The 20,194-nt window shown below is 35.9% G+C and overlaps 1 protein-coding gene across 21 annotated transcripts in view; it reads left to right on the top strand.

Annotated features, from left to right (window-relative positions):
• The window catches only part of LOC108715117 (neurexin-2-beta), a 229,696-nt gene that overhangs the window by 184,140 nt on the left and 25,362 nt on the right, over positions 1 to 20,194 (top strand). For 12 of the 21 annotated variants that reach the window (XM_041591547.1, XM_041591546.1, XM_041591545.1 and 9 more), the window contains 2 exons: positions 2,860 to 3,031; positions 5,332 to 5,421. In XM_041591547.1, the coding sequence (XP_041447481.1) occupies positions 2,860 to 3,031; positions 5,332 to 5,421 (262 nt within the window). The remainder of the gene's footprint in view (positions 1 to 2,859; positions 3,032 to 5,331; positions 5,422 to 20,194) is intronic. The other 9 variants (XM_041591550.1, XM_041591554.1, XM_041591549.1 and 6 more) reach the window with 1 other exon arrangement.

Genomic DNA, 20,194 nt, shown 5'->3' with positions numbered 1-20,194 from the left:
GGTTGGGGGCAAGGAAGAAAAAGTTTCCACACAAACCTAACAACAGCTTTTTTTTTTATAAATATATAAAGTAGTAACTGTTGGACATGTATAGCATTGCCATTCTATTTGTAACACAAACTTCTTGTTTGCCAGGAGAGCACTTGGTCTTTTCTACTTTCTTAATTACTTACTTAATTGATAATTGACTCAATTATCTACAATTACTAGCCAGTGGTTTGTAGAATGTTACTCCCTCTAGAGTTCTAGTTGAAGCCTCCATTTTAAATACTCTCATTTTAGGTTTTTCCATATTTTATAAAAATGTTTGTGGTCCCACCAATACATAATACATTGCCCTGACTTTACACCATTTTCTCTGGTCCCCTGTACATAAAGTAGAGTAACAACAGCAGGAGGAGGTTGTCCACAACAAAATGTCACTAGTATAGAATCTTTGTTTATACATTCTGTTTCAGTCTAGGGGAAAGCTGCTTTGTTAATGTGCTTTGTGGCAATTGCGAGAATGGTTTAAAACTCACAGCCAACCTGTACCTATAAGATTCAATAATGAATACACAGGTTCATTATAGTCTTTACATACACTGTCTGTAGGACCTTTTTTAAACACATTTGCCTTTACACACATTACCACAGTTCATTTTACACACAGACATAGACACACATACACTGGCATTGACACACACACACACATATACACTAGTATTCACACTCTACGATTAACACAACAGATTCACATTCATCTGCCCTGGGAAAGAAGCTGCTTCATTAGAAGAAAATTATCTACTCAGATTCTCTATTCCTCACACAGTTGAGAAGCAGGAAGTGTCTCACAGAGGGAACGGGCAGAGCTAAATCCAGACTGCTGCTCTGAGCAGTAGAATATGCATTAGGATGGTCCATTATTTGAAGGGGTGCTGACCACAAGATGTAAGCCTTGTATAAGCTTATTGCAGGTTCTTAATGGTAATTTTAAGAAATGAGTTCATATAAAAATAATAAAACAATATATGAATACATATGGCAAGAGAATATCCTTTTTTTTAAAGTACAAGTTCTGGGGGGGCAAGTGCTCCCCCTTGCCCCTCTCTGTGGATGCCCATGCGCAAGGGCATACTATTATATAGACCACATGTGTGGTGGTACAAGTAATGCAGGGTTTGATCTCAACAGATTTCCATGTGAATGACAAAAACTTTTACCAGTTATCATATTTCTACAAGTAGTGCATCCTGCACATTTGTAAAATCCATTTTTAATGGTGCCAACCATAAGGATGTTTTATTATAACATTTCAAAGGATCTGTAGGCATTACAATATCTTTAAGGTTCCTACCTTGTTTATATCCCCATACAGGTTTTTGTTTTAAAGGAGAAGGAAAGGTTAAAACTAAGTAAGCCTTATCAGAAAGGTCCATTTAAATATACCAGTAACCCCCAAAGTAATGCTGCTCTGAGTCCTCTGTCAAAAGAAACACCACATTTCTTTCCTTCTATTGTGTACTCATGGGCTTCTGTATCAGACTTCCTGCCTTCAGCTTAAACCTCATTGCCCTGGGCAAGAGCATGCTCAGTTTGTTCCTCTTCCCCCGCCCCCTCCCTTCTCTACTGTAATCTGAGCCCAGAGCAGGGAGAGACTCAGGCAGGAAGTGATGTCACACCACATTAATACTGCAGCTCCTATCCTAAACAAACAGAGAGATTCTAGAGCTTTTTACTCAGGTATGGTAAAACAGTCTACAGAATAAATATAGAATTCTAGCTTGCACTATTGCAGCTAATCTATTGGCAATAAAATGCCTCCGTAGCTTTCCTTCTCCTTTAATGTATTTGGCAAGCCACTGTCACTAGCCAGAATGGACCAATTTTTATTTACAATACTTGTAATCACAGAGAAACTAGTACTTTACTGAGAGATAATCACAATTCTTTTTTAATCACCATGTGCCTCTAATCTATCATGTGGCAAGTAATTAAAAGCTTTATCCATTGCCATAGTCCGTTTTTTGGTGATTATAACCCCTCTACATGAAATGATAATGGGCCTCATGTAACTGCCTCTCAAGGCTATCCTTAATAGAATTGCTGCAATTATTCTTAAATATTGAGACTAGGGAACACTGTCCTTGGATGAAGGTGTATGGAAACCATCATGATGTGACAGTGGCCTATACTGTTTATATTGGTAAAGTTAGAAAAGGTCAATGAAGGGATTGTCTGACTCCCCAACAGTATGCCTACATATTAACATTATTATAAATGCAAAATGTATTGTGCAGAGATATGTTAAAATACATGCAGTGCCACATACCCACAGTGTCCACAATTATGTGTTTTTGTACTGGAATCAAAAGTACACGTTCAAATGCAATTTGGTACCAAAATGCAGGATGGCAGAAGATATAATTTTTTTCCCAAATATCTAACAATATAGAACAGGCTTGATAAAGGGTCCATTAGTGGTCCAAAATGTTGCCATGAAATGATATCTAACATTTGAGCTAATTACAAAGACAGATCAGTGTACTATAGCAATTTTGAACTTTCCTATGACTTGTTTTGACCCTTATAGACTGTTTAACACCTGATACCTGGTAACATGTAGAGCACTCTGTAAGATTGTGTACCAATATTAAACAAACCTTTTTTGGAAAATATCATTGCATGCAGAGGTCAGATCAGAGGTACACAAGAGCAACCATTACAAATACTGGACAGCACTACACTGATACATTTGGCTACCATGGAAATACAATTATTTACACTTATTTACACTTGGGTAACTCCAAGTAATGTTTGGAAAGTATATAAATATTCAGTACATCATTAATTGATTATTATTCTTATTCCTTTCTGTAGGACCAGGGCACAGTGGGGGTGATTTTTAATGTGGGCACAGATGATATAACTATCGAAGAGCCAGGGGCCCTGGTGAGTGATGGAAAGTATCATGTAGTCCGATTCACCCGTAGTGGAGGCAATGCTACTTTGCAGGTGGACAGCTGGCCCGTCAATGAAAGATATCCTGCAGGTGAGAAACATCCCAGGAACTGCTTATGGGTAAATGAGTATGTGAAGGAGTATTTCTGTAAAATGTGTTTGTTTTAATTGTTGCCAGTCTCACACAATTGCAATTGTAAAACATCTCAAACGTTTGTTAATTTGTGTTTAACAGACATACATTCTGTCACTCTCTACCTTTCCTTTATTCATCTTCTTTTCTGTGACAAGTGAAATACAACAATTATAGGAATTTTCATTTCATTTAGAATGCTGGAAAATCCAGCTATATTGTTTAACAAGACCCTGAAATCTACAGTATTGGGATCCTGATGGAATGGCGTTTCTTACCAAACTTTTTAAGGCTTTTGCCTTGAATAACACAGCATTTAAATTCTTAGAATCATGAGAATGTATTGTTATTTACCTTTCAATCTTTCCTTATGGAAACATATTCAACCCAATTATAATAACCATTTTAATTTTTACAAAATTAATAAATCACTTCTTTGCTTTACTTCTCTTCTCAAAAAAATGGTTTACTTAATTGAAATTGTTGCAAAAGGCCACTTGAGGAAATATACATCTATTTTACTGATTAGCTAATGTACAATAGATTGATTTATATACAATATATTCTCTGAGTTTTTAATTATCAAACAGTTTCGGTGTCCAAAAGTATGTTTTCTGATTATTCTAAAAAAAATTTTTTAATTTTTTAAAGAAAAGTGGTGTAATAAACTTAATATTAAACAGACAAATTGGTTTTATCACTAAACTCGTCCGACTAACCTATTAACCAAACAATAAACAAAACTAAATAGTGTCTAGAACATTAATCCCTTTTGCCTGCATCTTACCATTTCTTGGTGACAAAGAGAGCAAATGTTTTTGGAATGCAAGATTTGGGAAAATAAAAGTAGATTCAATTATATTTACTAGTTTTGTTAAATGTATTTACTTACTGTACTTATACAGTTGGTAGTACTTTAGGCATACCTGCTAGGTTTCACTTTTTATTATTCTGTACCCATTAAGTTTTATTATCACTTACGGAGAATGTTGGGGGCATCAGATATTAAGGTGGCCATAGACGCAAAGATCCTATCGTACAAATCGAGGATTCGTACGATTTTTGGACCGTGTGCGGAGAGTGACGACATTTTTTCTCCCTGCGGAGATCGGTCGTTTGGTCGATCAGACAGGTTTGATTTTGTCCTGACCGATCCCGCCGGAGCCATAGAGCCGAACGTTCAGATTACCCCCGATATAGCCATGCCTATTAGTGGCATATCGGGGAAAGATCCGCTCGTTTGGCGATGTGGCCAAACGATCGGATCTTTGCGTCTATGGCCACCTTTATATGTTACACCTGCTTTGAGCTAGGCAGAGTTATTGACTTTGCTATGTCAGTTTGTAATATTTTTAGTAAGTAAAAAAAACATATATGCACATACATATATGAACATAGAGTTAGGGAGCATATGCCTGCAATGGAAGTTGGAAAATATACTTCCTTTTTGGATTGAGCATAAACACTACAGGAACGTTTAGACATTAATAATGTATACACGTATGTTTTACATAGACATACCTCTGTGGCTCTGATTCCACATATTGTACGGAAACCATGATAGTCTGCCTCTAGAAGAGACCATTTCCCACCTCCCTAAGGCTTACAGTGGAAGGCAACCCCTGCCTCATCTTGTCCCATTGTAAAGTGATGGATTTTGGGACTTGAAACCCCTAATTATGGAAAACAGAGTGACTTCAAGTTCTAAAATCCAACACACCATAATTGAACAAGGTGAGGAAGGGGTTGAATGACACTGTGAGCCTAAATGTGTTGTATGAGTTTCATGACTTTTGTTTTAATCTGTGGAATTAGATGTTTATTTTTGTAAAATAATTTAGTGTTTATTCACCTTGTCTACATAAGCGCAGCTGAATTAGTTCAAAAATAGGGGTATATTTTCCCTTTAAAAGTCTTTATTGTTAGGAGGATTCTACCACTGAAACAAAACTTAATTTCTACTTCATTAATTTAATAACCTTGGTTTCCTAGATTCAAATATGGGAAATTAATATAAGGATATAAGGATCTGACATAAAACTGTGAATATTAAGTAGTAAACAGAACATAGTTTTTTCCCAATTTTTGTAATCCAACATATTTATCGAGGTAAATTGAAGTGGGCACAACAGGGTTAAGTATAAATCTCTTTTAACCTTATTCTAACCTCTGTTAATGTTCCATGACCTGTTAACCTCTGACCTTTCACCTTTCAGATCCTAATGACTTTAATGTTCTTTTATTAAAACTCTGTAAAGGGAACCCAGATAGTGAAAGATTGGCGCTTGCCCGTCAGCGCATCCCCTACCGCCTGGGTCGTGTTGTAGACGAGTGGCTGCTAGACAAAGGTAACTTTGGGGGGAAGGGAAATCTAAAAATGGCAGCTTGAGAAGGTGGAGAGAATTCATCTAAAAACAACACATACATATAAATACAGTATAAAACAAAAAGCTCTATTTTCCCATTAGATCCTATTGCAAGCTATAGCAAAGACTTATTTAGGCTTCTAAAACATAGCTAGTACACAAGTGGGCATTAAGTCAATATAGTGCATATTATGCAGGCATTAAAGTAACGTATTTATGAGTTTTGCCGTAATGGTTGGACTTTGGGGAAATAATGGCATAGAAAAAAACATTGACTTTACCTACCAAATGATCATACTTGTGCTCCTATATTAGATTTCAGCTCAGCAGAAATTATACCTGCGTTTTAAAAAGATATAACGGAAGATTATATAATTGTACTGATTTAAATAAAGTTTCCTGGCAATAGAACCTGTAATATTTTAGAGCACACTTATGTCAAGTGGTGCTCTGAGCAGTTATGTGAAGATAGCTAATGCCACCATTTATTCCAATAGATTTTGCATTGTTTGATATCCGGAGTGTTAAGAACGTTCCTTAGTTTAAATTAGTTTACAAATGTGATGAACCATATGGGCTTTTTGCTTCCCTCTAAAAACCGCCTATGTTCTTTTTCAGTTACAGATTAGCTGGCCTGTTATTACTGACACTCAGACCAGGTTGCTATTTTTCTTTGCAATAAAACAAAAATTTAAAATGTATTACTGACATCTGCTTGGCATTTAAAGCCTGCAATGGAGATGTAGACTACCTTTCCTTGAAGGTAGTGCTAGGAATGACCGATGCTACTCAAAAAACACCAATATCAATTAGGCTAATATCACATCACAAGTTTTCTCTGCAGGTGGGTAAAGCTGCCCCATGTGTATAGTAACAGGCATTTTTTTCACCAATGTTTTCCCACCACTAGCGAAAACTCGTCATGTGACATTATCCATAAACTGCCACATAAGCACATTAATGGCTAACATTTAGATTGACCAACCCAATCGATAAGAATAGATAAGCGATGGATAATGAATATGTTTCTATTTCACAATTCATTCATAGATTTTTAAAGCCTTATGTGTATTTATAGCTAGCATATAGTTTTATGCAAAAGAAGTTACAAGATTCCACTTAATGTATCTTTGTAAAAACAACCAGGTCCGACTTCTTTGCATTTTGCACTGCATATTGTGCACAAAGAGCTGCTCGCTGCTTCAAATTCGCTACTAGTTTTGTTCATAAGCAATGCATTCAGGAAGGGCAGATAGCAAGTGTGTTTCCCCTGGAATATACCCTAGTTTGAATGCTGTTCAGACACATAGAGGCACATTTATCAAGGGTTGAATTTCTAATTCATGTGTTTTTTTAAAAGTCCCTTAGATTCGATTGAATTTGAAATTCAACTTAGGGAAATTTATTAATAAAATTAAATTCTAAAAACAACTTAAACCATCTGAAAAACTTGAATTGAATTAGATTCGGATTCGCTCAAACTTGATTAAAGTTTTTTCTCCAAAAAAAACTCGAATGTCAGGAAGACATCTCCAAATTGCTCAATAGACCTCTCCCATTAGGATTATACAGCAACGCAGCAGGTTTTAGGTGGCAAATAGTCTCATTTGAATTCTTAAAGGGCCAAATTATGATAAATCTCAAAAATCTAATTTGCTTTTTTAAAAAAAACTCAAATGGTGTTTGGATAATACTCTAGTCGAATTTGACAGTTTTGACTATAAAATTTTTTTATGTCCACCTGTCTATGGCACCAAATTCAAGAGCCAAAATCACTAATCATCACAGCTCAACATGGTATGATTTTTATGAGCTTTAATAGGGGAGCATTGTTCATTATTAGAAAACACACAAGGTTTATACCTCATAGCTCTCTAGAGATAAGTCATATCTCTATAGAGTTCAGGGCTAATAAAAAAAAAAAAAAAATGAGATGCACATTGCATATTGCCCTTTTCATACTGAGAATATTCTCATACTGAGTTCTCCAGAACTCAAGCAGAATACCGGGTACCTGCTAAGTAACCAAACAGTTTGGTTATTCTTAGGCCTGTTCAGGTCTCAACTGTCTTGTTTTCAGCCTTTTGAAACCTGAACAATAATTTAGAAAAACAACTAAATATTATGTTACTGTAATTTTCTTTCTATCAACATGGATTAGTTATCTACAAGTACATTTTTTTGTTACAAATAGAAAGGGCAAATCAGTCAAAAATGAGGAGTTGGCATTGCTGTATTTCAGAGGTTTTTAGATAACTGGTTTCTGTGTAATAGATTCCATACTTTTAATAAAAGCATTGTGCTTACTCATCAGGCAGAATAAAGACAGAGCTAAGTTAGTTTTGAACCGGACGTCTCGATTTTATGAAAAAACTTTCTGTCCAGTTTAAAACATTGAGAAAACTGGACAGGACAGAAATCCAGCCAATTTGCACTAAGTGATGCAATAATCCTGGCGACATAACCCCATCCAACATCAATGTGCCCACTCTTCACATCATCATGCCCATCCCCAGCATCACTGCCCCACTCCCAATGCAATCAGACACACCCCCTTTATTCAAGTTTAGCTACTGGAAAAAGATGGCAACCCTAGGCATACTAATGTGTGAACATACCGAAAGTTTTCAGCCCATGCCTATGCCACCGCCACCACTGATTAGTGCAGCCTAGCAATATATACTTCAAGTGTGCCTGAACAAATTGGGAACCTTAAAGGGATACTGTCATGGGGAAAAAAGTTTTTTTTCAAAATGAATCAATTAATAGTGCTGCTTCAGCAGAATTCTGCACTGAAATCCATTTCTCAAAAGAGCAAACATATTTTTTCTATATTCAATTTTGAAATCTGATATGGGGCTAGACATTTTGTCAATTTCCCAGCTGCCCCAAGTCATGTGACTTGTGCTCTGATAAACTTCAATCACTCTTTACTGCTGTACTGCAAGTTGGAGTGATATCACCTCCCTCCCTTCTCCCCCAGCAGCCAAACAAAAGAACAATGGGAAGGTAACCAGATAGCAGCTCCCTAACACAAGATAACAACTGCCTGGTAGATCTAAGAACAACACTCAATAGTAAAAACCCATGTCCCATTGAGACACATTCAGTTACATTGAGAAGGAAAAACAGCAGCCTGCCAGAAAGCATTTCTCTCCTAAAGTGCAGGCACAAGTCACATGACCAGGGGCAGCTGGGAAATTGACAAAATGTCTAGCCCCATGTCAGATTTCAAAATTGAATATAAAAAGACTTAAAAACGGTTGTTTTCAGGCTGAACACTGTGCTAGCAATGTCAAGTAGTTCTCTTCAACGCCAATAGAAAGAGTAGTTTAAGACACTTCTCTGCCAGCTGTAATATGCCAGTAGAAAAAACATTCCATGTGCCATCAGTTTTTTTGGGAATTGCCATACTTTGTGAATTCTCTTCTCCTTCTCAATCCCTGCAATCCTAAATACTTTATCTATATGCTATACCTATATATGTACAGTATTCTAACTTAAATATAATCATCTAATAATCTATGATAAACAGTTGATAAACAGTTTGCTATTGTTTTTTATCTGCACTCAAATGTTTAAAAATTATAACAAAAAGCAAAAGAGAGAAAAAGAAAAACCTAATGTTTCCTAATCAAGTTTATAAAAGCCATTAAATGTACTAATCTTAATTTAATGAAGTTCGAGGCTAATGAATTAATTAATATTTAACACTTTTGTGAACCTAAACATGAGAGTCTACCAATAGTGATGAGCTAATCTGTCTCTTTTCGCTGAAAATTCCCGAAACAAGGAAATTTGCCAAAATTCATTGAAGTCTTAGGGGCACATTTACTTAGCTCGAGTGAAGGATTAGAATGAAAATTGAAAATTTGGCTACTTCGACCATCGAATTGGCTACTTTGACCTTCGACCTTCGACTTCGAATCGAACGGTTCGAACTAAAAATTGTTCAACTATGCCACCATTCGATAGTCGAAGTACTTTCTCTTTTAAAAAAACTTTGACTACCTACTTCGCCACCTAAAACCTACTGAGCACCAATGTTAGCCTATGGGGACCTTCCCCATAAGCTTTCCTAGCAATTTCTGATCGAAGGAAAACCGTTCGTTCGATTCGAAGGATTTAATCTGATTTTTCCTTCGATCGTTCGAACGACTAAATGCAGTAAATCATTCGAAGTCGAAGGATTTTACTTCGATGGTCAAATATCGAGGGTTAATTAACCCTCAATATTTGACCCTTAGTAAATGTGCCCCCAAGAGTGCCATATTTTTTTTTTTTTTTTGCCAAGTGACAAATTGTGCAACAATTTTTTTTACCCATTAGAGTCTACGGGCGTCATTTTCGCTGCACAACTTGGCAGGAAATTGCTCATCGCTATCTACCAATTATTTTGTAAGGATGTGGTGCACTGCTGATGTTTAATAGAAAACCCTTCTGCTGCAAATGAAAAAAGAGCAGTTGTATGAGTTTGCAATTTTACTTTTATAAGGCTATAAAGAGTAATGTATTTACAGCAAAGCTATAAGTCATACAAGGAGAATGTAAAAATTTAAAAAAAAACTGCAAAATTAAAGGCAAATGAAGTATTCTTCAAAATACAATACATTTTAATACCTGTTTAAAAGAGGCATTCTTTGTTGCATACACTGTGCAATGACAAAACTGTAAAACATACACTACTTTTCCAGGTGGTGGTTGAGACACTGGGTTTTTATAATTTATATTAAATATGCAAAAACCGGAAAAAAAATATTTTCTAACCCTAACTCCTGAGATTTTTCATGCTACTTTTATTAACTAATTTCAGCTTGTTCCTAGCAACATGAAAAATTCATAGTGTATATATATACACACATACCAGGGAAAAATCAAGAATCAAAAGGCTAATGTGCAATAGTGTTAGGGGGTTATTTATCAAAATTCAATAAGTTATTATAACTATTTTCTGAAAACTACTCCGACCAAATCCTTGCATGATAAAATCTTGTGCATGATAAAATCATTAAAAATTCTGAATCCTATAAATGTTTCAGATTTTGCACTCAAAGCCTACGAATTTTTAGAAATCCAGCTCAACTCATAAAATCTTCCAGTTGTTAACAGGACATCTGCCATTGACTTTTACATGTTCTCGGCAGGTCTGAGTTGGAGTACTTTTTTTCATCAGACTTTAATAAATTGTCTCTGCAAAGTAACATTTTCCCCTTTAAAAGTCCGATAAGAAAAATTTGGAGCTTAATAAATACATCCTTAATGTATTTCTTTATATTAATTTGTATATTTCATATAAATATTCATAATGCAGGAAATCATTCAGCAAACAAAGTTCATGAAAGGAAACCCCCTATCACAACCAAAGGAGAGGTTTTATTGTCTTTTTTACATGCCTATTTTTATGAGGAAATTAATATCATTTGTTTTTGCTGATCAGTCAACCAGATGTGTAATCCTATTCAACACTTATGTACAGCCAAAATGGGGATGGGCCAGATAAGTAGATCTCTAGTGTAGTAGGACAGAAGTGTGGTCCCTGTCATGTCACATTCAGGCTACTCTGTGAATGTCCACCTTAAAGGAATAGTTTAGTGTGAAAATAAAAACTGGGTAAATAGATAGCCTGTTCAAAATAAAAAATGTTTCTAATATAGTTAGTTAGCCAAAAATGTAATGTATAAAGGCTGGAGTGACTGGATGTCTAACAGAACAGAACACTACTTCCTGTTTTTCAACACGCTAAATCTAGCCGACTTGAAGGGGGGCCACATGGGTCATAACTGTTTAGTCAATTTGCAATTGATCATTAGCATGCAGCTCAGATTCAAAAGCAACAGTTATGTCCCATATGACCCCCCTCAAGTCACTGATTGGTTACTGCCTGGTAACCAATCAATGGAAACCAAGAGAGCTGCAAAGCAGGAAGTAGTGTTCTGGCTATTATGTTACACATCTAGTCACTCCAGTCTTTATAAAATAAATGTTTTGGTTAACTAACTAATTAGATTTTTTTTTCTTTGGACAGGCTACCTATTTATCCAGTTTTTATTTTTATAGTGAACAATTCATTTAAAGATTTGCCAGGCCAAAATGTAGTTCAAGTTTTCCAGAGTTTCTTGGTATAAATCTGCCCTAAATGGAACAGATACATGTGGTTTACTGGCAAGATGTGGTGATTCTAATAGCTGATCTGTTGTAGTAAGCATGCAAAGTATTTATACATTTCTTCTGCTGATTCTTGTACTTTTGCACATATGACCTACCGAGCTAGTTTCCTAGCATTTATAAATAGATCTACACACCAGAAAAGGTTTATTAAAGAACAAAAAGTGATCCATCAAAAAGGGATATTTTTATACCTAAACAATTGCAGTTGTACATGATATTTTATACTGGTGTTATGTTGCAGGAATACTAGAAACTTTACTATGCATATTTTTATAATAATTTTTGCCCTCCCTAATACATTATTAATAGATGAAGATTAATACTGGGCATTGCAAACTGCAAAAACCCTTGCTTTTACTCTCTCCTACCTGTGTCCAAGATAGGTTTTGGACATGAGTGAGCTGTAGTGTTGGGCCAGTGATATTGCAATTTATCTTTTTTTGTAGTTATTGTAATTCTTTAGCTATTTGTTCAGCAGCTTTTTAGATATAGGAAGGCAAATAACTCAAAAACAATAGAAAAATATTTCAATATTTAATAATCATGCTCTGAAATGTGCAGTTGCTGTGTGTATTCTGTGCAACGAAAGTCCAGCTGGAATCATTCAAGATTAGGGTTATAAATAAAGGAAAATGTATGTGAGATAGGTACAAAAAATCATGTAAACATTAAAACAAGTCAGACCAAACTAGGAAATCATTTTATAAAATTTTAATTATTAGAATAATATGTCTTTGTGAGACGGCCTTTCCGTAATTTGGAACTTTCCAGATAACAGGTTTCTGGATAAAGGATCCCATATTTGTATTATAATATTTTATCTAATATTTTTCCACAGTACTTAACTTTTGTAAAGAATCCTAAAGCACACTGAACCATACAAGAAAAAACCCTATCAACTAAAAGGATCAGATGTATGTTGAGGCACAGGAAAAGGTCATAGATGTCGATAGGGCATAAGGCATAGGATATGTATAGGGCTGTAAGCTTATGCATTATATATTTCCGTCCCAGTTATAATAGATTTATGTGGTTGCACATAAGACAATATAGTGTGCATCTGAACTGACTAAGGATGAGTAATTGGAGCTTATCTGCTTGTGATAATCTAAAAGTAGATTGAGATGTTTTGAATAGGGACCATGACTCGACCAAGGTGCTTTCCCAATAGAAATGGAGAAACCAGCAATCTAATCTAGCTGTATACAATGTTAAGTCTATTCACTCACAGACATCGCTGGAATTCTAGTGGTGCTGTTTTGTGAGAAGTTATTTTGGATGTAGCTGTAAAAGGTGTCCCTTTAAATGGGGAACTCCACAAAAACATAACTTAAGCTTTTTGAAAAGTAACCATAATTTACTTTGCAACTTTGCAATATACATCAATTAAAAAATATGCTGACTTTTCATGATTTTAATGGTTTCTGACAGTTCCCTAAGCCTACTCCCTGCTCTCCTGCAGATCTTTCTGACTACTTTGCTTATCTTTCTGAGCTGGCTGACCACTGTTACTTTGTACCAACAGCCATCTGTGCACAGTCTGCATCCTCCAAACCCCACAATTCCCTGCACACGTGATTTCAATAAGGAAAGGAACATCCCAGTGCAATTCATTGTGGGTTATGTAGTTCCTGCATGCTGTCTGTAAGCTGTGGAGAAGTTGTTACAATCAGTGTTTAGTCCCTCCCTCCCTGTCAGAATTTCAAATGATGCAGAAAGAGAAGAACTGTTAAACAGTTGGATTTCAGCAAAGAAAATGCCATTTATTTATACTTTTTGAAGAAACAGGTAACTGTGATGGGTATATTAGGGGTTTCTGTGTTCTGTTGGCCTCTTTATCAAATTTTGGTTTGGAAGCTGAAGTTCTCCTTTAACAAAAAGCAAAACAGCACCAATAAAAGTGAAATTTGAAAGTATGCATATCATCACATACAGTATATGTAATGTGCAGACTCAGTAGATATAAAAAGAGCATCTGCTTAGTGGAACACAAATACTGTGCAAATGCTTGACAAACAATTAAGTGAATGAGGAATGCATCATACTTTGCTTTTATGCCATTCTTACAAGTTTTTTTCTAATAAGAAAAGAAAATTAAATCAGTTAAATTGGCAGTCGCAATTTCAAAGTATTATTTTGGCAGCATAATAAATAAATATTTTTGAAACAGTTCCACAAACTAAATGTAGCAAAATAATATTTATAAAAAAAAAATCTATACAGCTAAATTACACTAATAACTCTTAACGAAAAAAAAAATACACTCCCTTCCAAATTTGTAATATAAAATTAACTACAGAGGTTTAAATAAATTTTAAAAAAAAATATAAAACTGACTTGGAAATATTTTAATGGAATAAGGGAGGTTTAAATGGCAGAGTTACCTTTACAATGTTCTGCCTGAGGGGGGTAAACAAGAAAGTGACCATACTATATTTGTTGTGAAAAGGGAGCTGACAATGTATCTGCACTCATCAATCATCAAGTTATCAAGGAGTGGTGATCTTGACAATATCAATGCAGATAACACGCCTTTCTGGAAACATGAAAATACTGGCAGTAATAAGGAAGCCCATACTTCCCCTAGTTATAAAGACTGTCAGGATTGTTTTTGTGTGATGTAACAGGGTGGAGGAAAGTGGTCTGCCAAAATGTCTGCTGATCCTGTGCTGTGCTTACACACCATTATGTAGTCTGGCTGACTTGTGCTGACATTTCTTTTAATAAATGATGATGCAGCAATTACTGTGAATGCACAGAAGACACCGAACCTCTGTTTCAGTTTCTGGGTTTAAGTATAGCACATGAATGTTTTTAATGACCTAGCAGCTATTAAACGTTATTTCAAAAAACACAGGTCAAGTATAAATATCAGAAGTGATTCCAGTCTTCCTTTTAATTGTAGTAATGTACAAGGAAAGGGTTATGCAATAAATTATATTGCACAAGCCCACACTGTATACATGCTCATGCATCAGAATGGGATGCTAACACACGATCTGTCCTTTAGATAGACCAATGATAGATAGATGATAGATAGATAGATAGATAGATAGATAGATAGATAGATAGATTTGTCACATACAAAGTTATACAAGTACAACTTGTAGTGAAATGTACCCTGATCATTCCAAAACTGTCTTTTAAAAGAAAAATAATAATATACTAGTGCATAAAAAATAGTGCAATAGTGCTTGAATACAAAAACAATGACAAATTAATTAAATCAATTAAACCATACATACTAAATATATAATCAATAAAATGCAGTGCCATATTTTTTAAAAAAAACACAGCTGCATTGTGCTTATATATGAAAATACACACTAAGGGGCAAAGTGAAAATTCAAATTTCGAATTTTGAATTTTTACATTTATTTAAGTGAAATTCGACTAGGGAATAGTTAAAATTCAATTTGAGTTTTTAAAAAAATTCCAATTCGAATCTCGAAATGTATCATGTACTGTCCCTGTTCGCCACCTTAAACCTGCCGAATTGCTCTTTTAGCCTATGGGGGACATCCTGGGATCAATTTGGAGTTGTTTGCAGCCTTCCTGAAAATCAAGATTTTTTCGGAGAAAAACGCGAATCTAATTCGATTCGAAATTGATTCGAATTTGTTTCAAGTTTGCGGACTGATCCCATTCACCCAAAATTTTAATTGCCCATTTATTACTCAAATTTCGAGTTCATGGGAGTTTATGGGAGTTTTTACAAACTCCCATGAACGCTAAATTTCACCTTTGATAAATCTGCCCCTAAATGTCCTACTGTGAAAAATGAAGGGGGTTATTTATCAAAATCCGAAAAGTTCTCTCAACCATTGATACTCCACCTGAAACCTGTAGAAATCATGTAAAATTCAATGGCAAATGGTCCCTTTAACCCTTGCAACATGTTTTTTTACCTTCAGAATTCTCAAAAGTTTCGTGCTGTTTGCACTGGTTGTCATTCGATAATCCGATAAATTTGAGTTTTTCGGGCTACATCTAGATAAAGTCGAGTTTTCGGAGCGTCAATTCTAAAAAAGTTGCATGATTCGAATTGATGCTCCATTTTGGCGCAATGTTTTTTTACAGCAAATTTTTCAAACCTTAAATCAAACCTTAAAGCTCGATCAATTACAAATATGAAACAGATTTAAAAACTAGATAACGCTTACATTATGCTAAGGTTATCTTCCATCAACTTCTACATTAACTGCTACATGAACTTTCCACATAGTAGATGCCAATTTTTACATTTCAGTTTTTTGTGCTCAATAAATCTCATGCACTTGACTTTCTGAAACTCTAATTTCCACTTGTGAGTTTACTGCAAAAAAACTTGAGGTAAAACACTATAAATCTACTTTTCAAAATATTAATCTACATTAAGGGGCCGATTCATGAAGCTCGAGTGAAGGATTCGAAGTAAAAAAACTTCGAATTTCGAAGTGTTTTTTGGGCTACTTCGACCATCGAATGGGCTACTTCGACCTACGACTACGACTACGAATTGAACGATTCGAACTAAAAATCGTTCGACTATTCGACCATTCGATAGTCGAAGTACTGTCTCTTTAAAAAAAACTTCGACCCCCTACTTCGGCAGCTAAAAGCTACCGAAGTCAATGTTAGCCTATGGGGAAGGTCCCCATAGGCTTGCCTAAGTTTTTTTGATCGAAGGATATTCCTTCGATCGTTGGATTTAAATCCTTCGAATCGTTCGATTCGAAGGATTTAATCGTTCGATCGAAGGAATAATCCTTCGATCGTTCGATCGCAGCATTTGCGCTAAATCCTTCGACTTCGATATTCGAAGTCGAAGGATTTTAGTTCCTAGTCGAATATCGAGGGTTAATTAACCCTCGATATTCGACCCTTAATACATCTGCCCCTAAAAGTTACATATAGGTCATGCTGACCATTTTTCACTGATAATTATGCTTTTGTAAGTAATTGCTACTTGAAGTTCCTAAATCTGACTGTTTTTCCAACCTGACAGTCCCTTCTTAACCTGTCAGTTAGAGTTTCTAATGCTAACAAACTACTGCTGCACAGATATGTCACCCCCTTATAGAGGAACATGGGGGTAAGAAAGGTAATGTAAAATTCAGGCAAATACATTTATGGCAAAATTAAATACTGCATTTAAAGACCATGTTATGATAGATCTAAAAAAAAAAGGTTATTTTCTGGTGTCAATATCTCTTTAAGGGAGTGGGCAGCAGGTGTGTAGGGAGAGTATTTTCACCAGCTGAACTTTATGAGACCAGAGTATTTGGGTTTGAGAACAAGGTGCAGATTTTGCTGTGGTGATACCTGTGGGATTTCCTAAGAGACCAAGCATGGTCATTCTTTTGGGATTCTGAATGCTTAAAATTGCTGAAGTAAGCTATTTCTGTTATTGTTGGAATTTCTGTTTGATTCCAAAATAAACGGACTGTTTTCCTCTCACCTTGGAGTGGCCTGCATTTATGGTGCAAACCCTGCTGTGATCCCCCTTACCGTCACAGCCGGGTTTTCTCTATTTTTCTCTATCCCTTAAAGGGATACTGTCATGGGAAAAAAAATTTTTTTCAAAATGAATCGGTTAATAGTGCTGCTCCAGCAGAATTCTGCACTGAAATCCATTTCTCAAAAGAGCAAACAGATTTTTTTTATATTTAATTTTGAAATCTGACATGGGGCTAGACATATTGTCAATTTCCCAGCTGCCCAAGTCATGTGACTTGTGCTCTGATAAACTTCAATCACTCTTTACTGCTGTACAGCAAGTTGGAGTGATATCACCCCCTCCCTTCCCCCCCCCCCAGCAGCCAAACAAAACAACAATGGGAAGGTAACCAGATAGCAGCTCCCTAACACAAGCCAAGGGCTCAAGGTCCCGTGATGCACAGAAGGTTACTCAAGACACACAGTTATACATTACCACTGTCATGTTAATGATTGGTGCTGTTCTTCCATCATTCACCACTGTTGCATGTGGCCACATCTCTGAGACAGACAGGACTTGGTATACTAAAACGGCTTTGCATCTTGGCACTCATTCTATTCATGATGATCAACTTAGGTGGATCTGTCTAACCTAAGTTAGACAATGGAGGACATGGAGGCGCGCTTAATAAGCATTTGTAATTGTAATGATTGAATGTTTTCCTTTTCATTCAATTTAACTCCTTTGCATTTTAATCAAGATATAGGGTGGTCCTTTAAGCTTTTATAGAATAAACTTGTAAAAAAGGAATGGAACTATTTCTGTAATTGCCCACTTTACAGTTTTATAATCATATAGGCTGTTGGCAAATGCTTTTCAACTGGAAAGTGAATTTTTTGTATTATTTATAATATGGCACTAATATTGTCTCATTCCATTCTTTCTTTATTCATTTTATAAAGAATGCCACACTGAAGGACATAGACTTTTCAGGGTCATGAATAATGCAGATAAATAAGTATTTTATTTGATGAAAGGATATGGACAGTATTGACATGTATGGACATGTTTCATTTGAAAATAGAGGCCTCATAATATATCATATCTAGCTCTTTCAGTAGCAATCTAGTAACAAGGTAATTTACACCTCTCTGATCAATTTTACTTCCTCTATTCTCCTGCTGAGACTAACAATTCCATCTATAAACTAGCATTATTAGCTATCAAGATAACACAAATGTGCTTCAATTAGTATCTGTCTATAATCATTGCCCATTTTCTTTGAAGTAAATGTATAACTCTATGTAAAAGAGTGTACAGAAAATCAGTACCAAATGCCAAAAACAACTGAAACATGATATTGTTTTAATTATCATGACATAAATTACACAAAGCGTGGGTTTAAGCCAGTAATACCAACCACTGTAAACTTAGCAACCACTGGGTAGTGTGTGGTTCACTTTTAACCAACCATATTATCAATGGTCATTGATATAGCATAAACTGAGGTAATTTAGTATCTAAACAAACTGTATATGAAAGGGCTGTATAATCTACATCATATAAATTCAAACTGCCCCTCAAGTTTACTTTCTTTCTCTTGTAATGCAGCATACCTTTGAACTGCTGCTTTAGTGCAGGTTAATGTTAGCACACTTCCATTCCATTATTTGAGTATGCACAATTCTCCAAGTCTAGGTATTGCACATCTTCTATCATTGCTATGTGTCTTGTGGTTACTGTTCTATTTACTCTAAAGGGTATCCTTTCATCTATAACATCACATCACATGGACATCATACTGTGCACTGTAGTGAAAACATGAGATGAACACCATGCTGGATTAGTATAAGAAAAAGGTGTGGTATTGTTATAATAAATATTATGAACCATTATTGGGTCATCCCTATCAAAGGATGTTATCTCCATTATCTACAACAAGAGCAACGAGTTTTATAATGCACCAGAAAGGTTAACAAGAATACCACATTAGTGGTCTTTATCTACACTTTTTTTTAAACTTAAATCATTAGAAATGTATGAAAAAAATACTACCCCTTTTTGACATAAGCTCATTTAGTTGGGATCTGGTTTGTATAAGTGAGAGGCTGACCATTATGGTTTCACCTCATCATCAGAGTCATGTATGCCTTGGTAGTCAAAGTCTAGTAACTGTCCAATATTCTTGAAGAGTAGTGTACATTCCTCACTCTCCATTTGACTCTAATTTAAACTCTCTACAGATTATGGTGGAGAGTACAAAAAATACTAAGGTCTTGCATTTAAATTTTTTTTTTTAATATTTATTTTTTTTAAATGTATTTCTTTAAAACTCAATGTAATACAAAAAGGCCCTTGCAATAACAAGTATACATAATTTTCCTGCATAGCTGAATCATTGCAAAGCACACCCCTGATTATGTGCTGCTTGTGGGTATACTATTAAAATTGTCAGGGTCGGCACCCAACACCAGAACAAATGCCAAGCACCCTGGTCTCGGCTCGTGCTTCACCTGTAGTGTGACCGCCTTTGGCCTCGGGAGGAGCCTCAGCTACTTGGATGCCACCAGGACTTAAACGAGAGGTGCAAGGGAAGAGGTTCTGGATAGGCAGAGGGGCACGGCTGTTAGCTGGAGTCTTAGGCCGAAGGCTGCGGTACAAGACGTTAGGCAATAGAGTAGTCAGATCAGGCCGGGTTGGGGCAGGCAGAGAGTAAACGTAGTCAGACAGGCAAGGGTCAAACCAGGAAGTCAATCAGAGGGGTTAAGCAGAAGAGGTAGTCAAAAGCCAGGCAGGGGGTCACAACAGGAATCAAACAGGTTAAAAACAGAAAAGCAAAAGCTCAGATAGCACCAGGAACAAACTTCTATAACGGGCAATGTAAAAAATCAAAACTGTGCCTTTAATACTTTTAAATTTGCGTGCTGACGTCACACACCAGCGCGCATGCACAAATAAATCAGGAAGGAACGCGCATCGCGCGCCCTAACCATTTCCCTTTTTGCGGCCCAGAGGAGCAGCGTGGCGGGCATCCCCGCCCAGGGGGATGCAGGCGTCCCTGCAGACCCCCTCCCGCTAGACCACCAGGTACAGTTGTTACAAAAATCCTTTGAACCATGGCTTTTATTTAGCTAAGATTTTAAGTAATTTCCGATATACTTTAATTGC

The sequence above is a fragment of the Xenopus laevis genome, chromosome 4S (genome assembly GCF_017654675.1).
Source record: "Xenopus laevis strain J_2021 chromosome 4S, Xenopus_laevis_v10.1, whole genome shotgun sequence".
NCBI classification, from domain to species: Eukaryota; Metazoa; Chordata; class Amphibia; order Anura; family Pipidae; genus Xenopus; species Xenopus laevis.
Note: the sequence above shows the minus strand (reverse complement) of the source record. Positions and strands in the feature narration are given on the sequence as shown.